Source organism: Xiphophorus couchianus, chromosome 8, assembly GCF_001444195.1.
Source record: "Xiphophorus couchianus chromosome 8, X_couchianus-1.0, whole genome shotgun sequence".
NCBI lineage: Eukaryota > Metazoa > Chordata > Actinopteri > Cyprinodontiformes > Poeciliidae > Xiphophorus > Xiphophorus couchianus.
This window is the reverse complement of record NC_040235.1, coordinates 28,267,934-28,286,011: the sequence shown is the minus strand read 5'-3', so window position 1 is coordinate 28,286,011 and position 18,078 is coordinate 28,267,934. Positions and strand designations below refer to the sequence as shown.

At 40.7% G+C, this 18,078-nt stretch overlaps 1 protein-coding gene across 3 annotated transcripts; it reads left to right on the top strand.

The window, feature by feature from the left end:
• Positions 1-61: 61 nt before the first annotated feature.
• Positions 62-17,255, top strand: il6st (interleukin 6 cytokine family signal transduce). Of its 3 annotated transcripts, none has more exons than XM_028024685.1 (16): positions 62-335; positions 621-695; positions 4,619-4,924; positions 6,057-6,201; positions 6,896-7,053; positions 7,140-7,294; positions 7,603-7,765; positions 8,691-8,764; positions 9,224-9,464; positions 10,681-10,851; positions 12,101-12,202; positions 13,614-13,757; positions 13,840-13,983; positions 14,546-14,642; positions 14,911-14,992; positions 15,197-17,255. In XM_028024685.1, exons 1-16 carry the CDS (start codon positions 77-79, stop codon positions 15,803-15,805), a joined length of 2,925 nt encoding a protein of 974 aa, XP_027880486.1. In that variant the 5' UTR covers positions 62-76; the 3' UTR covers positions 15,806-17,255. The 3 variants fall into 3 exon arrangements, with proteins under 3 accessions (XP_027880486.1, XP_027880485.1, XP_027880487.1); XM_028024684.1 differs by having other exon boundaries at positions 187-335; positions 7,140-7,300; XM_028024686.1 differs by lacking the exon at positions 4,619-4,924 and having other exon boundaries at positions 187-335; positions 7,140-7,300.
• Positions 17,256-18,078: the final 823 nt, after the last annotated feature.

Below are 18,078 nucleotides of genomic sequence, written 5' to 3'. Positions count from 1 at the left end.
AAACACAAACGGCGCAGAGAAAGTACTGGGCTTTCATTTGTTGAGCATGTTTGACAGACAGTTATTTTGGCCAATAATGTGGCAGCATTTTCCAGCAGGTCTATTTCGCAGTTCTACCAGAAGTCTAGCGCCCCCCGGCTCTGATGTCGTTACGGCGTTAGGACGGGATAGAGCCTGCAGCCTAACGGCGTTATTACGACACAGTCTGTTCCTTACGGGAAGTGGGCGGATCTCAACTAGAAGAACTGGAAGGGACGTGACAAACAGGGTGGCTACAAGTAGGGCATGTTTTTTCTTAACTGGTCAATTTCTGAAGCTCCTGTTTAGCAGCGGGGGTAAGTTGGATTTTCTTTCTGCCTAAACATAACCGTCGAGTTAACCGAAGGGACAGCGTTAGCTCGATATGCTAAACATGTGCTGAGAAGCTCTCGCGATCTCATACGATGCTATAAAAACTACCATGATCGTGATATCTGTATTCATATAGAGTAAAATGCTTTAGACTCGGTATTTCACACAGCAAGTCAGGCGTCAGCTCCTAAACTATGATCCTCTATTCTACTGTGCGAACTAAAATTTGTGATTTTTTTTGTCTTTTCCTGGTCGTCATTTTCTTGCAGCTGTCGTCATGATGTCTTCGATGGTGCTCCAGTTGTTTGGACTGGCTTTCGTCACCTCAGTGCTTCATGGTCACGGTCAGTTTCGTTTCTCCAGTTCACCTCGGCTGCCAGCCCCCCTGTTTCCTAGGAATATTATCTTCCAGGAAGAGGACGCAGAGCTGGAACGGCACAGCGTTTCACTCTACAACAGAGCCGTGCAGATATTTGTAGGGGCCTGGCCTCCAAGTTAAAAATGGTCACATACAAAAAGATCTCAAAACACCACCACAACAACATAAGAATAGATATTAGTCAAGAATCTAATATGGAATCAAATCACTTTATGATTGTTATCATGTTGGAACAATGCAAAGTAAATATAGTGTATGTTTCCCTGATGGGTTCAATGTAACTAAAGGGCTGCTGCTGCTCATAGTGCTGGAGAGCTGAATTAATCTGAGACTGTGGTTGTTAAAAAGACCGTAGGAGAGATGGACGCTAATTATGAAGTATATTATGATAGGATTTATTCTGATTTGCTACTGTCTTCCTAAATAAACACCTAATAATATCTGACCGGTTAACCTCCATGACATAACGACACAGTTTTTCTATGTGTAGTTATTACCTTTCATAACTACACATAGTTAGTTATCAGCACTTCTGAGAGATTTAAATCTGTAAAGTTGTGAGAGAAATTATATTCATGTGATCTTGACCTTCTTAACTAGATCTAGAGAAACTCATCCATGCGTTTATCTTTAGTTTCATTGATTATTGCAACCCTCACGGGTCAGCTTCACCTGATCCAGAACACTGCTGCTGGTGTTCTGACTGAAACCAGGAAGTTGGAGAACATCACCCTGTTCTAAGTCCTTCTACTGAGAGAATAGACTTTAAAATACTGTTAGCTTAGAAATTACTGAAGGGCACCACAATTTATTAAAATGTCCAATAAGCAACAAATAACCTGCCTTTCCTTGGATTGTTCTCAGTCATGATGCAAAAATATTAATAACATATCAAATAACTGAAGTTTAATTACAAATTATAAATATTCCTATGTTTATTTATCAGGGAAAATATAGTTTAATTTGTTTAACAAAGGAATCAAAACTTTTATTGAAGTTTCACATGTATAGATATCAATTTTGGGACACCTTGATTTATTAAATTGTCACAAGTCTGGCTTTTATGTAGTGGTCTAAATTGTTGGTACAGTATTTTCTACTGATTATGGAACAATTTATAAGCTCCAAATGCTGTGGACCAAACCTTTCTTTAGCAGTTAAGGTTCTGCAGTAACTTCTATTCACAGTTGCTCTCCTCCAGCAATGACTTGTCTGGTAGTAACGTTAGCTGAAGGAGGAGTGAACCGGGGGCAGGCTGATCAACTCAGACTCAGAGTTTTCTCTGTGGCCGAACCATTTCTGTGTTTGGGGAGGAGTTCGCTACTACAAGGACAATAACTAAAGTAAATAAAATGTTTTTTCTTAACTTCAATACTGGACTAGCATTTTGTCTGTAATTTGATAGTTGGACGGCCCAGTTCCAGTCCGGTGTTCTGGCAGCAGAGGACATGGAGGCAGAAGTTCATCAAGGATGAGAATCAGTTCATAGTCATTGTTTGATTGAGGGCAACCAGATCCATTTGTTAAGCTTAATTGTTATTGTTACTTAAATATTATTGTTGACAGGACACAGGTAGGCCTTCAGACACACATAAGAAAATAAAAGTAAAAAAGTCCTCAACAAATGGCACTTGGGGCATCAAGGACGAAAAGGGCTGGTGCTCAAGACCTTTCCACTCCTAGCACATACCTGACTCCACAAATATAATGATAGGAAAATAACGTGTCAGCTCACAGTCACTATACATAGTTCTTTTGGATAAGTTTAAAAATGGCTGATGCTGTTAGCTCTTCCAGTTGCAGTCATAAAGAGTTTTCTGGTGGTCATGACTACATTGCTTGCTTGAAAGTCAGGCAGTTTTTTCTTTATCTTACCTTTGAGTCTCAGGGAACACCATGGTAACCCACACTCTGACCAGTATTTATAAGACCACAAACATTTGTCAGAAGCTGTATTGTGTAGCTACCTACAGTAACTCCCAATAAGCAGAGGTTTTAATGAGCAGCTGTTCCCAGAGAGTCTTCTCTGCTTTTTGGTCTGAACTCACTCTGATTCTCTGAACTGAGAGTGCTGTGATTGCTGTTTGTGTTAGACGTTTATGAGAGGCCCCATGGGCCAAAACTTATGGGATAATATTCCCCAGGTTTATGTTTGATTCACACTTTTAAGTTTACACTACATGCATCCATACATATCTACATACATGATCACAGCTTTGCCTGTTTTAAACTGACTCAATTTTCTGTTCTTTCTTCTAATTTTAGACTCAGTTTAAGTTGAGTTGAATAGCAGAAGTGGGTTTACAAATTATGTGGGATGCGTCTAAAAGAAATATCACTTCAGCATTTTTCTGAAGTGACATGTTGTAAATATTAGGAATGTATGACATGAGGAAATCATGTATTTGCAGCACTATTGCTGAACATTGCAATAACAGTATCGATTATGATTCTATTAGTGCAAATAACTGCAGTGATGTTGATATCAAGATGACAAATGCTAGTTGATGTATTTGCAGCTTCAATACACACACAGTTAGCTTGGAAAGGCATTGTTTTTGTCCTGTCTTGTCCATATAAATGTAATCATATTAATAGTTTTTACTTTTAGCTGAAATGAAAATGCAAATGGGTAGTTACCACTATCGAGGTACTGTATCCCAAGATTTAACAGTTACTGTCTCAAAAGCTCTACAATCCCAACTATAAAGTTCACTGGAACTACAATGTGTTTTATGAGATGCCCGAGTATATTATGAAAGAATGACTGCAGTTTTTCCTCACTGTGGTCAGCGTAGAGTCGTGCAGCAGGCCTCTTCCCCTATCTGTAGCTGTGCACTGAGGGGCAGCTGGCTGAAGGGAGCCTACTGCATTTTTTATTCTCATACAGCAAAGACAGATTTGTCTGATTCCATTTGGTTGCAAATAAATTATTAATAAACTGCCAAAAGTTGTCATTCATATAACCTTTTTTACAAAATGCAGGTGACATATAAAGTGGCAAAGGAGCGGAGTGCAGGCTGGCAGCCAGAGCTTGGAGCCCAGCTAAATATCCAGCTATTATCAGCTCGTTCTACTGATTTATTTTTTTTAAAACAGAACATAAAAACAATCATGTTGTGCACATTAAGCTGATTTATTCTAGATATACTGCTAAATTTAGCAGGTATATGTTTTATGATTGTGCCTATGTCTAATCAAAAAAGAAAACACCTTATCAATGACATTATTGTATCTGAAATGCTCAATAAATTGTTTTAGCAGCACTAGTAAGAATTTTTATAGTTTTATTTTTAGATGAAAACAAGTGGATTATTTTGTTGTGAATACTGTGAAACCTTGGCATTGGGTTTGAAGATTACTATATCAGAATCTTGTGCTGGCCTCCCTTCAGATGCAACCCAGTAATTTAGTATATCATCAGAAATTGAGTTTGCTAAATATGGCTTTCAATTTATGAAGACCAAAATATAACAACATTTATAAAGTTATAAAGTTTCTAAGAAAATTAGACCATTATTAAAAACAACTGATAACCTGGCCTCTTATTGCATCCATGCTGCACTGCATTGATGCAATAATTTATGCCAAAAGACTGCTGTACATAGACATGGCCATATTCAGTATTAAAACTTTTGTTTCCTTGCTATGATGTCATAGTAATATTTTGTGAGAAATCAATATTTGGGTTTTTTTATTATCTGAGCAGAAGTAAAAGTTTGACATATTTCTTTTGAACTAACATCAGCCTTCAGCCATGTGTCTGGCAGTTCTTTCCAACAGACTGCTGTAGTCATGCTTTTTAGGTAATAATCTTACAGTTCAGAAATGACCTCAGAGGCCTTCACGTATTGACCATGATTTCAATGTTGTTTTTTCCTTCTGCAGAATTTAGCACCCACCTGGTGACTGCTCCTGATCTTCCAGTGGTGGAGATCGGGACTAACTTCACGGCTACATGCGTGATCGTCAACACGGTTGAAGCCACTGCCGACAATCTCTACTGGAATCTATCAGAATCATCCGTTGTACCTGAAAAAAACTACATCAAGATCAATGAATCAGCACTAGCTGTGACCATCCTCATCAGCGGTGAAGAATCTGAGTGGCTTTTCTGTATCTGCAAGAAAAACTCCCCCTATGTTTCTCTGAATAAAAGCAAATTTATTCATGGGATCTACCTGAAGAAAGCCTGTAAGTTTGCTCTGCTCAATATGAAACGTGTCCCATGTTTTTTAATCCTACATGGAAAGGGGTCAAGTTTCTTTTATCAAAGAAAATTTGATTACCAAATTTGGTGCAGGTGATGTGTGTGTAGTTGTGGGGCAGCTAATGGTTGACAGTATAGTGGTGCACATTTATTATCACAATATGACTGTAAGCAATATGCATGTCAAAAAAACCTATGGATTGCAATAATGATAGCTACCAATTTAATTGTATAATGGTCACAGTCTCTGTGGCTGTAGTATATTAGTGACATTTGTTTTATGCAGGATTAACATGTTGATGAAGCCAATAAGGAACTGATATGAAGTTGGTTCTTTATTAAAAAAGATTTTTCCAAACAAAAAAACTGTACCCAGTTTTCCCACATTAACAGGACAGACTGCATGTGAAATGTTATTAATATTTTTGCATCATGACGGATAACACACCAAGGTAAAGCAGGTTGTTTGTTGCCTATAGGACATTTTAATAAATTGTGGTGCCAAACCATTCAGTGATTTATAAACTTTAAAATACTAATAGTATTTTAAATTAAGACTTCCACTGAGTCCTTCTCTCAGTGGAAGGACTTAGAACTGGGTGATGTTCTCTAATTTCCTGTTTTAGTCAGAACACCAGCAGCAGCTGTTGTGCAATACAACCATGGCAGATGAACGCAACTAAAGATGCGTTTGTCGCATTGATGAGTTCATAATTAGCGTCCATCTCTCCTACGGTCTTTTTAACAACCACAGTCTCAGATTAATTCAGCTCTCCAGCACTATGAGCAGCAGCAGCCCTTACAACAACGACATTGAACCCATCATGGAAACATACACTACATTTACTCTGCAGATTCTTGACTAATATCTGTTTTTACATTGTTGTTGTGGTGTTTTAAGACCTTTTTGTATGTGACCATTTTTAACTTTTAGCCCCAGCACCTACAAAGGTTTTTGCTTGATCATGTGATTATCACATTTCCAAATATTCTCACATATAACCTCCTTTTCTAGTACTGTGCAGTCCTAATTTGTAGTTCTGTTTTTCTGACTATAAACAAGGTGAACTGTAGTTGGTTCCTAATCTGAGGTCTCTCTTCTTGGCCCAACACCAGATCCACCTCGGAGAGTGGAGAACCTGTCCTGTGTGGCAGAGCAGGCTGGGAAAATGGTCTCCAACACTTTAAACTGCAAGTGGGACGTGGTTGGTGGTCAGACTGAAGATGCCAAAACAAACTACACAGTGATGGTGCAACATGAGTGAGTCTTGCATTGATGCTGCATGCCAGCATTATTCATTACATCTGGTAGCATGATTGTTTTGGAGAATAAAAAGGTTTTGAATGTTTTTTTTTATCTGTATGCAGATGATCTAATGATGATCTGAATATGTTCTGCATGTTTTATTTTTACTTTACTGTATTTGATAGGGACAGATAGAAGAAACAGATCAAGGCAACTTAATGCCAGCATCAGTGTTCATAACATAACTACTTCACAACAGCCACCAAACCTGACCATGCACCATGCTCCATCATACCACAACATGCACCATCATATCCCATCATATCCCATCATACCCCATCATGCTCCACCATGCTCCATCATACTCCCCCATATTCCACCATGCTCCATCATACTCCAACATACCCCACCATGCCCCACCATGCTCCATCATACTCCAACATACCCCACCATGCCCCATCATGCTCCAATATACCCCACCATGCTCCATCAGGCAGTGAAGTCATTGCTCTGGTATTCCTAGATTGTGGGTGGAAGTTGCTTTTGGACATTTTGATCCCAGTATTTCATCATGATTTCATATTTCATGCTTTTGGGAAGAATTGCGAGTAAGTGAGAGTGAGAGAGGTCAGGAACTGAACATGTTCTGCAGTACAACTTATTTCATATTCTAAGTTTTCTAAACATGCTTTCTAAAAAATGTATCCAGTTCAGGCACATACAGAAGCAGCACAACAATCCTCAACACAACCTTCGTGGATCTGGGACTCTTTCCCCATTACATGCAACTGGAGGTTTGGGTGGTGGCTCATAATTTACTGGGAACAGTGGAGTCTGAACATCTGAAACAGGACGCCAATGAGTTTGGTAAGTAAATGTTTGACCATCTTCATTTTTGAAGGTTTTTATTTTTGTTGTGTTCTGAAATGGACTCTTGTGTTTCTGTGTTCCAGTGAAAACACATCCTCCATCCAAAGTGACTGCGATTCCAGAGGAGCCTTTCCCTAACTCCCTTTTAATCAAATGGCAGCATCCTATTGATGATGTACGAATAAAACTGACTTATCAAATCCGATACTGCCAAAGTGGATCCCATGCCTGGAGCTATGTAAGTGTATGTGATCTAAGCACTTTATTTATCAAAAATGTTTCTGAGCCCATTCTGGTTGAAATGCTGAATATTTTGATCACCTGGGGGACAGCAGAAGTTCTCCTGCCTTTGAGACAGTTCTGTTTAATCCCAACTGATGCATGTCGGACCAAATGGCAGCTGTTCACTCTCTGGCTCGCTGATTCTTAAAGAATATATTTTGAATAAAAACCCACTCAGATAAATCAATTCTTGGTTTATCTGGTTCTTGGTTTATTATTGATATTGAGTTTGTCTAAATTGACACTGGGGCTTTGGTTTTACAGATACCTCTTGGAGACACCGACAAGGTCATAACTTCCTTCAGACTACAGAATCTTCAGCCGTACAGCGCTTATGTCATTCAGATGCGCTGCAGAAATCGAGACGGGAACTCGGGTCGCTGGAGCAACTGGAGTGCCAATGAAACTAAGACAACACCAGAGGATCGTAAGTATTATTGTTTCATACTTTGACTGTTGACACAGATATGGAGTTATATGTGTGCCCAGAACATTAAGCAGAATCCAGTCTGTGCCTGACTTGGCACAGATGGAACGTTGGTTGCGACGGTTGTAGGAGTTCGTCCCATAATGGGCAGGTTGCTGGCTCAATCCCTGCTCCATTCGCCTCTGATGTTGTGTTCACCCAGCTCGCCTGCTACTGGTGGTCAAAGGGCTCGTGGCTCAGTGTGCCTCAGGGCAGCTCTGGCCACTATTTAGTAGCTTACCGCCATCAGTGTGTGAACAGGCTTCTGTACTTTTTGGACGTCACCTGCGCTGCGGTTGAACATAATTTCATTCACTGTTTCTGCCAATTTCTTCCACTTTTTTGTCTTCCATTTTCTTTTCTATGGGGCTTCCATTTTTTACAAAAGTATTTTTGGAAACAGTTCCACTCTCTCTCCTCTTCTGTTCACCTCTCCTCCACCACAGGAGCACAGGAGAAACCCTGAAATTATTTTACTGTTATTGACAAAAAAAATGTAGCAAAGCATTATTTTACATGTAGCTTTTTACAACTGAAGCAACAGTTCTTCCTGCTACACCCTATTTTTATTAATTGACAGCATTAAACATTTAGAACTCATTTATTAACTCAGTTAATTAATCGTGATTAATTCAGAGCAACTCCGATTAATCAGATTAAAAATTTTAATCGTTCAACAGCCCTATGTGTATGCATGTGTGTATATGTGTATACGCATAGTAAATTGTTTTTCTTTCCATGTCAATGATCAATTATCATGGGCTCAAAAAGCCCAGATGGTCCATCTCTTAATGATGCTATAAACCTGCACATGTCTTCATTCACTGTGCAGCTGAAGACATGAGTCATGGTGTGATGCTTCCTGTGTTTTCTACCTCTGATTCAGGACCTAGAAGTAAACCAGATTTGTGGCAGTTGTCTGGGGGTGACCATGGTAAAGAAGTGCAGATCATTTGTAAGGTAAAGTTTCATAATATTGTAAACAAAACAGTTTAATAAAAAAATATGCAAATCAAACATTACCAGATTGGAAAACATCAGAGAACAGCTTACATTCACTCACTAGACATGTTATTGGGTCCAACTTGCTTACATGTACACTGGGCTGAACAGTCATTTGCTCAGGTTCTGGCTTCGTTGGTTCTGGTCTAGATTCAGGCAGGTGTCTGAAATATTCATTTGGGCTGAGATCCGGCGACTGAGGAGGGCATTGGACTACACTGATCTCATTGTTACTTCTGAATAGCAGTTTGAGTTTAAACTTTGGAATGGCGTTGTAAGGATGAAGCCGGGTTTGTTGACAGCAGAATGACTCACCTAGTGTGCAGAGGATGAACAGCTCAATCTACGCTGAACAGGTTCTCCCACTGATGGAGACTGCTTTTTCATCCTGTGTGTGTATATGACTTTGACTTTCAGGATCCCAAGCATGCCAATGGAAGGATAACGTCATTCGGCTTAATTCCCTACACCAAGAATGGACGTTTGGAGCAGGAGATCATCCTGGCCGACCAGAACCAGAACTCCAGTGAGAGCAGAGTCACTCTGCTGAAGAAGATTTCCTTGGCTGATAAACAGCTTGTAAAAGTGTGTGTGAATGCCAACAATTCCAAGGGGACTTCTCCAGAGGCGTGTTTGGGCATCCCTGTCAGATCATCTGGTATGAAACATAGCAGCTAGTGCATATGGAAGCCTTATGTTGAATGTTCAGTGAAAGATCAACACTAAAGCTAGCCTACACGTGCAGTCAGTGTCAGCAGAATAAACCCAGAGCCTTATTAGGACTGCAGTACAGAAAAGGAATACAACTAATACCTTTATGCGCATGTTGGACTGGTGAGGTACAGTAGAAAACACAGTGCAGCTGTGCTCTTGCCATTATGCATACTTAGTAAGTTAAAGAACCAGAGTATTTAAAAAGTCTGGTGAGGTTGAAAAGATTTCAGCTCTGCTGTTGTTTCACAGTAACTGTCTGAACATAAATCTTTTGACATCATAGCAAGGGATGGTAGCACAATAGCAACTTTTTAATAAGCATGTTAGCATGCTTGTTAAAAAGATGTCAGAGAAGCACCATGAAAGCAGTTGAGGATTGGTTCATTCTTCAACTCAACCAACCCTGAGCAGTGATTGGCCGGTTGGAAACTAAGAAATCCAATCTTTTTCAATACCTAAATACAACATACTAAACTACCTTCTAGTGTTATAGTCAAAGCTACTTAATCTGAGACCAAGTCAAGTCCAAGACCAGTGGAGAGAGACTCAGACCACCATAAACATAATGTAGTTGCTGCTGTAAATGCTTAAAGAAAATCTGGCTGTGATGTGTCATTAGCAGGACTCCAGTCTGACTGGTGGCTCTGCTGCGCCTAACGGTTTCAGATAGGTGCTCTGACACATAGCTGAACTCAAACCTGGCTGCCATCTACAGGCTTACATTGACAGGCTGACATTGACAGTCACATTACATTTGTCAATCTAATGTGACTGGAAAATGTTTCTACTAATATTCTTCTAACCCTAGTAGCTCTCTGTCATAGGGTGTAGCATCACCTTTTCTCCCATCATTCTTACTGTCTGCTCAATGCAGGAAGGCTTAAAATATCCCTATGGTTCTTAGATTTTCTTATGATATATAGTTCTTAAAGACAATTCAGAATTGGCTAAGATCAGTATGAGCTGGTCAGAGCTTTACAGAGTCTTTAGTGCTGCTTCTCTAACGTTGAGCAGCATTTTTGAAAGCATAAATAATGTCCTGTAGAGGTGACTGGATGATTATTATTGTTACAAATGTTCAAAGAACAAGAGATTTAATTAGTCCTTTAGTTGGTGTAAAGCTATCTCTGTGTTGCTAACAGTGTGTGTTTCTCTTTCAGAACGACCAACGGTGGAAGAGTTGAAGGTGTGGACCCAGGAGGGTCAGATGTTTGTGGAATGGAAACGGCCAAATAACACCACTGTAACTGAATATGTAGTTGAGTGGGCAAGGCCTGGAAAAACAGACTGGCAGAGAGAAAACAAAACCACCACGAGGACCGCAATTAAAGGTTATATTTCGTTTTTGACCATTTAATTTTGTTGTTGTTGTTGTTGATCTACTGATAGTCCAAATAAAGGAGCAGGCAGTTACCTGATTGAGTAAAAATGGAGCTGGTAGATATTAAACAAAAGTAAGAAATGGGAAAAGTAACACTGTTTACTCAAATAATTCTCTAAAAATGAAATCAGTCAAATCTTAAATAAAATAAGGTGTCCAGCTTAATTCAGCCTAAGGTATCTAAAGTTAATCCGTTGGGTTAAATTGGGCTCAGACATAACATCTGTGGGCTTGGTCCGGTCCGGTTGGATTTTTTGTGCTCAATCTAAACTTTAGCACAGATTTCTCCTTCAGATGTGGACCAGGGGGAAGTTATGAGGCTGTGTGTTCAGATCACAGCAGGTGAAGCGCTCATGAGCCAAGTAGTTTAATATCATGTGTTATATGTAGTTATTGGGACCACAGTCAGTGTTTTTGTCACTGCAGAGAATAAGCTAGATGTGTTTATCTGTATGATGCGTGATGGAATCCGGATTCTCTGTTCAACTTGTTGAATGTTAATCAAACCACACAAAAATTAAATGCGACTAAACAGTCTATGTCAATATCATTTAAAAATTTACGGATAAAAATAGAATATGACAGAATTTTTTTGATGCCGTCAGTCAAAATGACGGACAACAAAAAAAGCCTAATGCAACTGCTGGCTGAGATGCTCATAAGTGCTGCTAAATCTCAACTGTTTTATATTTTTTGTGTTTGGTCTCGCTTGTAAACGAACCAATGAGTCTTGAGATTTTTCCTATATAAAAAATGGATTATATATAACTAAATATTAAGTTTTGATTGAAGGTTGTAAACTGGCACTTGTGGTTTTGAACAGGTCATATTTTTAAAAAGCAGAATCCTCTTCATGCTTTCAGAAAGTTTCTTTATGTTTCTGAGCTGTGTTAAAATCTCCTCCAGAACATTGAGCTGTTGCTCACCAGGAGATTGGAACTGTATCAGAGCAGCTCCTGCAGGCCAAAATGGCTCCTTTCGCAGGCCCTGGCTTGGTTTTTATGTAGAGATTTATTGGCAGCATCCAAGTTCCTTGCTATGGATGGACTTCCATATGTCCACACCTCTTTCAGCTCTTTGTGAGCAGAGTGTGGTGGAACAATGCAGCAATAATTCTATGTCATCCTTAAAATCTGCAGCCCTACTGTTCATCTTTATTTGATCAAACTGTTTATTTTGTTTTCTGATGTGAAATCCAGGGAGCCTTGAGAAGTTTGTTCGCTACAACGTGTCAGTTTATATCATTCAGTCTGGAAGGATCAGGAAGCTGGTTCATAGAGAAGCCTATCTGGAGCAAGGAGGTAAGACGAACTGGATGATGCTCTAGTTCTCGCTTTCTTCCATGTCTTCTTTTATCTGTTTACCTTTATTTACTTAGGTGAACCCTGCGCTCTGCAGTTGGTATTGGTATGTTAGTGTGAAGAGCTCTGGTTGGATGTTCAGGTCTTCTGTAGCCTCTACAGCTTTTCCTCCAGTTGTGCTCTGTATTCGGTTCCATTCATCTTCCCATCATACCTTACCAGGATTTTCAGTTTTGTAAAATCGCTTCACTTCTTACCTGGATTTGTCACCATGGAAATCAATCTGTGTCCTGAGAAAATGGTTCTCCTCACTGAGTTAGACTGTTGTGCTTTGTTAGAGATTTTCTCAGTAGAGTTGGTCCTGATCTACCTAAAAGACTGATTACTGTCAGACTGCTTTCCGGTTAGTCACCATCTTCCTGTGCTAAAATGACTTCCTTATGATAAGCCCACCACACATCATACTCTCCAAATGACTACATGTAGCATCTGTACGGTCTGTTCACGATCAGATCACTTGCAGACTGTCATCACATGTTTTAACCTGGATAACTAGAATATCTCTGTTGGTTAAACTTGCTTCACTCTGCAGGGTCCAGCTACCCAGACTACAGGTGCACCCATAAATTGGCCCCAAATTTCCTTAATTTTGGTAGAAGGGTGATCGGCTGATACTTACATGTGAAGCCGATCTTATCCACTAATCTCATCTACCTCAGCAAAGATCTAAAAATCAACCGCTGTCCTCTGCTGCTTTGGAAAGAGAACTTTGACTGACAGACCGGCCCACCAGGTCATGTCTGCAGATTTGCAGTTAACAATAGTCACCCCACTGTTACCAACTTAGCGACTGTCTTGCTATATTTAACAACATTTCAGACAAAAATATCAGTATCGGCCAAAATTGGAATGGGCAGGCAGGTCAGGGTTTGTAAAGATCAGTGATTGACCAGAAAACTGCAGTCGGTGCAGCCCTAACCCGGACAGAAACATCACCACAGTATGATGCTGCTCCCGCCTTCTTTCAGAGAGCAGATGATGTGTTCAGTCATTTCTCACTTGTTTTGCACTGAAATCAAAACATTTCATTTTGGTCTCAACTGACCAGAGCACCTTCCTGGCAGCAACGGGGACTTCAAATTTGATCATGATATTTTGTGGTAATATTGTCATAACAATAAAAGCAAAGATATGAAAACAACTAATTAATTCTCAGAGGTCATATTTTTTTATTATCTTAAATCGGGAAGCTTGTTATTTGGCCAGCAACCTCACCACTAAGGGTGGTGGTTCTGGTTCTTTTACGATTAGGGAAGTTCCTGAGCGGATTCGAGTAGTGGTGGTTCTGTTTACCTGACTTGGGTGCAGTCTGGTGTGATCAGCTCTAATAATGTTTCTGCTTGGGTTCCAGCTCCAGAACAGGGCCCTACTATTAACAAGAGCTATCCAGCATATGATAATGCTCGGCTGGTATGGGATGAGATTCCACTGGACAAGAGGCGGGGCTTCATCACAAACTACAACATATCCTACAGAAAGGAGAACGAGGCCCCGAGTACGTTCCTACCTGTCAGAACTGGCTCTTTACTCCAAAGCTTTTACCGTCTTCTCAACCTAACTTGTTTGGTTCTGTTCAGAATCGATTCCTGTTCCAGCTAACAAAACCTCTTACACTCTGACTGGACTGCTGGGCAACACCAAGTATGAAGTCTGGATCAGCGCTTCAACCGTGGCAGGCTCAAAAAACAGCAACCCTCACTCATTCACCACATTGAGATACGGTGAGTCTGTTTGCAGGGAGCTGCTTCACATCAGCTAAACAAACAGGACATATTCATTCAAAGCCCTAATAAAATAACAGCAGCAGAATGTGTGCGAAGGCAGAAAGATGTTGAAGGCAGCTAGATAAACTGCAAAGCACTTGGGAAGAGATGAGTGTGTCTGTGCATAAGTTTGCTTTTAAGCTGCACTGGAGGAGGGGAAAGAAGTGATTGATGATGGAAAATAAAACATGGTGTTGACTTTCTGAGAGATGGACAGGTCACCAGTCCATCAGGACAGACATGTCCAACTCATTCCCAGTGTACCAGCTATGGTTAGGACTGGTTCACAAGCCGGAGTTTTGCTTTTTGGAAGGCAACAGGAAGCAGAATCCTGTTGTCGAGTTGTTCATCTAGAATGTGGGTTTGCACGTTGGTGCAGAACAACAAAAAAACTATCTGGTATTAGTAGCTTGTCAGCATTAATAAACCTTTATTCATTAGCTAAAAACTGAGTGGAAATAAAGGAAAACGTGGTGGTGATGTGAAGTGTTGCTGATCTGTTGTGCTGTCTTCCTGTCAGCTCCAGGAACGATTGAGGGCATCGTGGTGGGAGTCAGCCTGGGCTTCCTGTTCTTCGTTCTCATGGCTCTCCTGCTGTGCTTCCTGAAGAAGGATGTGTAGGTGGAACTGTCCTGTCTGTCTCCTTCCTTTCTCTACAAGATGTAACTTCATAGTGTGTCAGCATGTCAACACATAGTTTATGAAGAGCATTCATGCTGTAAAGTTGCTCTAAGAAAGCTCAGTGGAGGTGGGGCTGCTCCAGTTTCTGCTCTGTAGTTAGGCCAGATCAGACTCCGTTAAGGTCTTGTGTTAGAGACATGATGTGTGTTGTTGTTGGTTTCCTGACAGATAGCTGTGTAATGTCAGAGTTCTCTTTCCTTTCAGATTAAAGGAGAACTTCTGGCCCCAGATTCCCAACCCTGGAGAGAGCACCATTGGAAACTGGTCTCCTGATTATCCTCCAAAGGTAAACATGCAGTTACTTCCGCCCTGTCTTTCGTTTTCTGTGGGTTCCATATTAAAGCTCTGACTCTTGGTGTCAGGATTAGGTTTTAAATTCAAAGTGAACTTTTGTATTTATATTTAATATGCCTGACAAAACCTTGAATTTTGTATTGGGGTGAAATTCTTTTGGTCTGAGATGTGACAGTGATCTTTTGTTCCTCTGCAGGAAGAGACCCCAAAGGAGAACTGTGTGTCTGGTGTGTCTGTGCTTGATGTTGGGGTGTGTGAGGTAAAGCTTGGCTTTGAAGAGGATAAGACCAGTCTGTCGCTGAAGAAGGGCAAATACCTGTCTGAGGAGCACAGCAGCGGGATCGGCGGCTCCTCCTGCATGTCCTCGCCGCGCCAGAGCGTTTCCGACAGCGATGAGGGCCCTGACCTCGCTGACTCCACGGCCAGCACTGTTCAGTACTCCTCTGTTGTGGCATCCAGCGGTTACAAGGGCCAGACACCCAGCTCCCATTCGCAGCATTCCATCTTTTCGCGGTCCGAGTCCACGCAGCCACTGCTGGACTCGGAGGAGCACCCAGATGTGTCGCTGCAGGAGGGATGCAGACAGGTCCAGCATCCTCCCAGGCCGTCACTGTTTACTGGTGCAGAGAACCAGAACAGCATGGAGTCTGATGACTTCAGGCTGCTGGGGGTGGAGCATCATGACTTCTGTCCCCTCAGAGAGGACACTGAGCTGACCACCGAGCCAGACAGCCTGTCTGCTGACACAGAGTCAGCAGCAGTGTCCAGCTACATGCCACAGTTGGGAGGTTACAGACCGCAGTAAGAACATATTGCACTGTATCGTTTTATTTTATTTTAAGCCTTTGGCACAGTGATTTTAAAATTGTCTCACTCATTTCCACTTCAATGCATGTTTACATGTGCGGCTGTATAATTCTTTGTAAAGTATTATGTGAATGACGGCCTGTAGCAGTAATGCTTGGCAGTCAGAGTATACCTCTCTGTTCCTCACCAGACTGATGGACCTGCAAGCTTTGAGTTCTAACTGCCAAGACATTCAGACTGAATTTGTCTTCTCAGAACATTAATGGAGGAAGATTTTGTCAAGTATTTTCTGCCGAGAGTTAAAGTTGCCTGGTAGCATAGCAGTTAACTAACTCAATCTGAAAACTGATTTAACTGTGTTTAGTTTGACCACAGCAAGGCTGTCCCACATATCAAACATGTGACCTGTGGAAGGACAGAGGCTCACTGTCAGGTCTGTCTCCTTAGTGCATACTCTCAACATTTCTTGCAGAGGGTGTGAACCCTTATTAGACAAAACACACTGTCATCAGCATGTTTGCAGATAATTAGTCATTTTCTACAGTAGACTGCAGGACCACAGAAAGATGGAAGAGAAACTATCTTTACAGTCAGCTTGTTCTGAGCTGCAGGCTGATCTCCAGAGGAACAGAAACCTGTTCCTGAGAGCAGACTGCTGTGAAAGTGGTCTGCAGCTTGTCTGTAGCACCAGAACTCAAATGGAGGCTCCACAGGGCAGAGTGTTCGGTCCTTCTGGAAACAAAAATGGTATTAGGTGATATGAAACTGACAAATATATTGCAGACAGAAGATGGTGCTTGTTTATCACGCAACACCAGTTAGAATGGAGATGTGTTACTTTGATATTGTAATAGAAACAGAACTACTGCTTTTTGGAGCACTCCAAAAAGTGCTATTTATGGGCCAACAGTTTGTTGCTGACAGAAAAGTGCTGAGTGGATGTATGTCTCCACTTCTGCTTTATACCCATTACTATTTTTTTCTTTTTCTCGTCTTATTACCTCAGTTCTGACTCTACGTAGTTCATCCTGTGTTCATTTCAGTTCAGTTTCTTTATATAACAATTCACAACATGTTCTCTCAATGAACTGGTTCAGTTAATATCCAATTCAGTTTAGCTCCAATCCAGTTCTTTAATTTTTCTCATTTGAATTCTAGATTAAGACATGCTGTACACATTGACGTGTTGAGGTTACATTTAGCAGAACCTGGTGAAGAGTTTGGCTCTATGGGATGGAGAGCTCAGTTTGGGTTTGTCCTTCCTCTTCTTGTTCTTCTTGCATTCAGCTCTGCAGAAATGGGATGTGCATTGCTAGGCATTATCATTTATTACATAATGTCTTTTTTTAGCTTTAGTATATATGCTGCACTTGAATGTAACCAAGTTATCCTTGTTAAAGTTAACCTGTATTGTGTATCAATAAAGTTTCTTTGAGATGCCTTAAAAATCTGAGCTACATGTGGTCTGTGGGTTAAAACAGCTCAAGTGACTTCTTGACAGACATTTAACATTTTTCCTTAATTCAGGAGTTTTGTGTCAAATTGGCCTGACACTAAATTGTCTGCAAAAATGTGGAGTAATCTTTCTTGGTAAGTATTTTTTCAGATGTTTTTTTGTTTTTCTTTTTAAAGGGGGAGGGACAGGAGTGACTTGTAAGCTATTTGAAGTAGAATGGAAGATTTTTCCTTCAATGAAAACTACAATTTCTAACTGATTATAATAAACAGTTTTTAATTTAGGTTAATATTTAGGTTTCTGCCATATAAATATGTATATTGGTAACAATGGGTCAGCAGTTAGAGATTTACTTTACTGTTACTGTTCAACAAAGAAAAATAAAGTTGAAGAGGATTCATGAGACTCAGCCACAGTCTTGACCCAAAAGGTTTGGTTACTTGAAATGTAGCTTTGTGTCATCTACTCCCTCCAAGTCAAGAAGGAGGTCAAGAACAGGATGTACTGTCTAAGAAGGGTGGCATCTTTTGGGGTCTGCTAAGTTGTTGTATATGTTGTACTGGTTCATTGTGTCCATTGTGCTGTTCTGGTGGTGTGTGTTGGGCAGTGGGGCACCATTAAGAAGAATACTGAATTGGCTCATTAAGAATACAGGCTCTGAAGTGGGACTGGGCCTGCACTCTGTGGAGAAGGTGGTGCAGCAGGGGACGATCTCCAAGATCAGAGCGATCTTGTCCAATCAGAGTCACCCACTGACGGTGTGGTGCTCCACTGAGAGACTAGGGAACTTGTGTGTCTCTCGCCACACTGTGCTA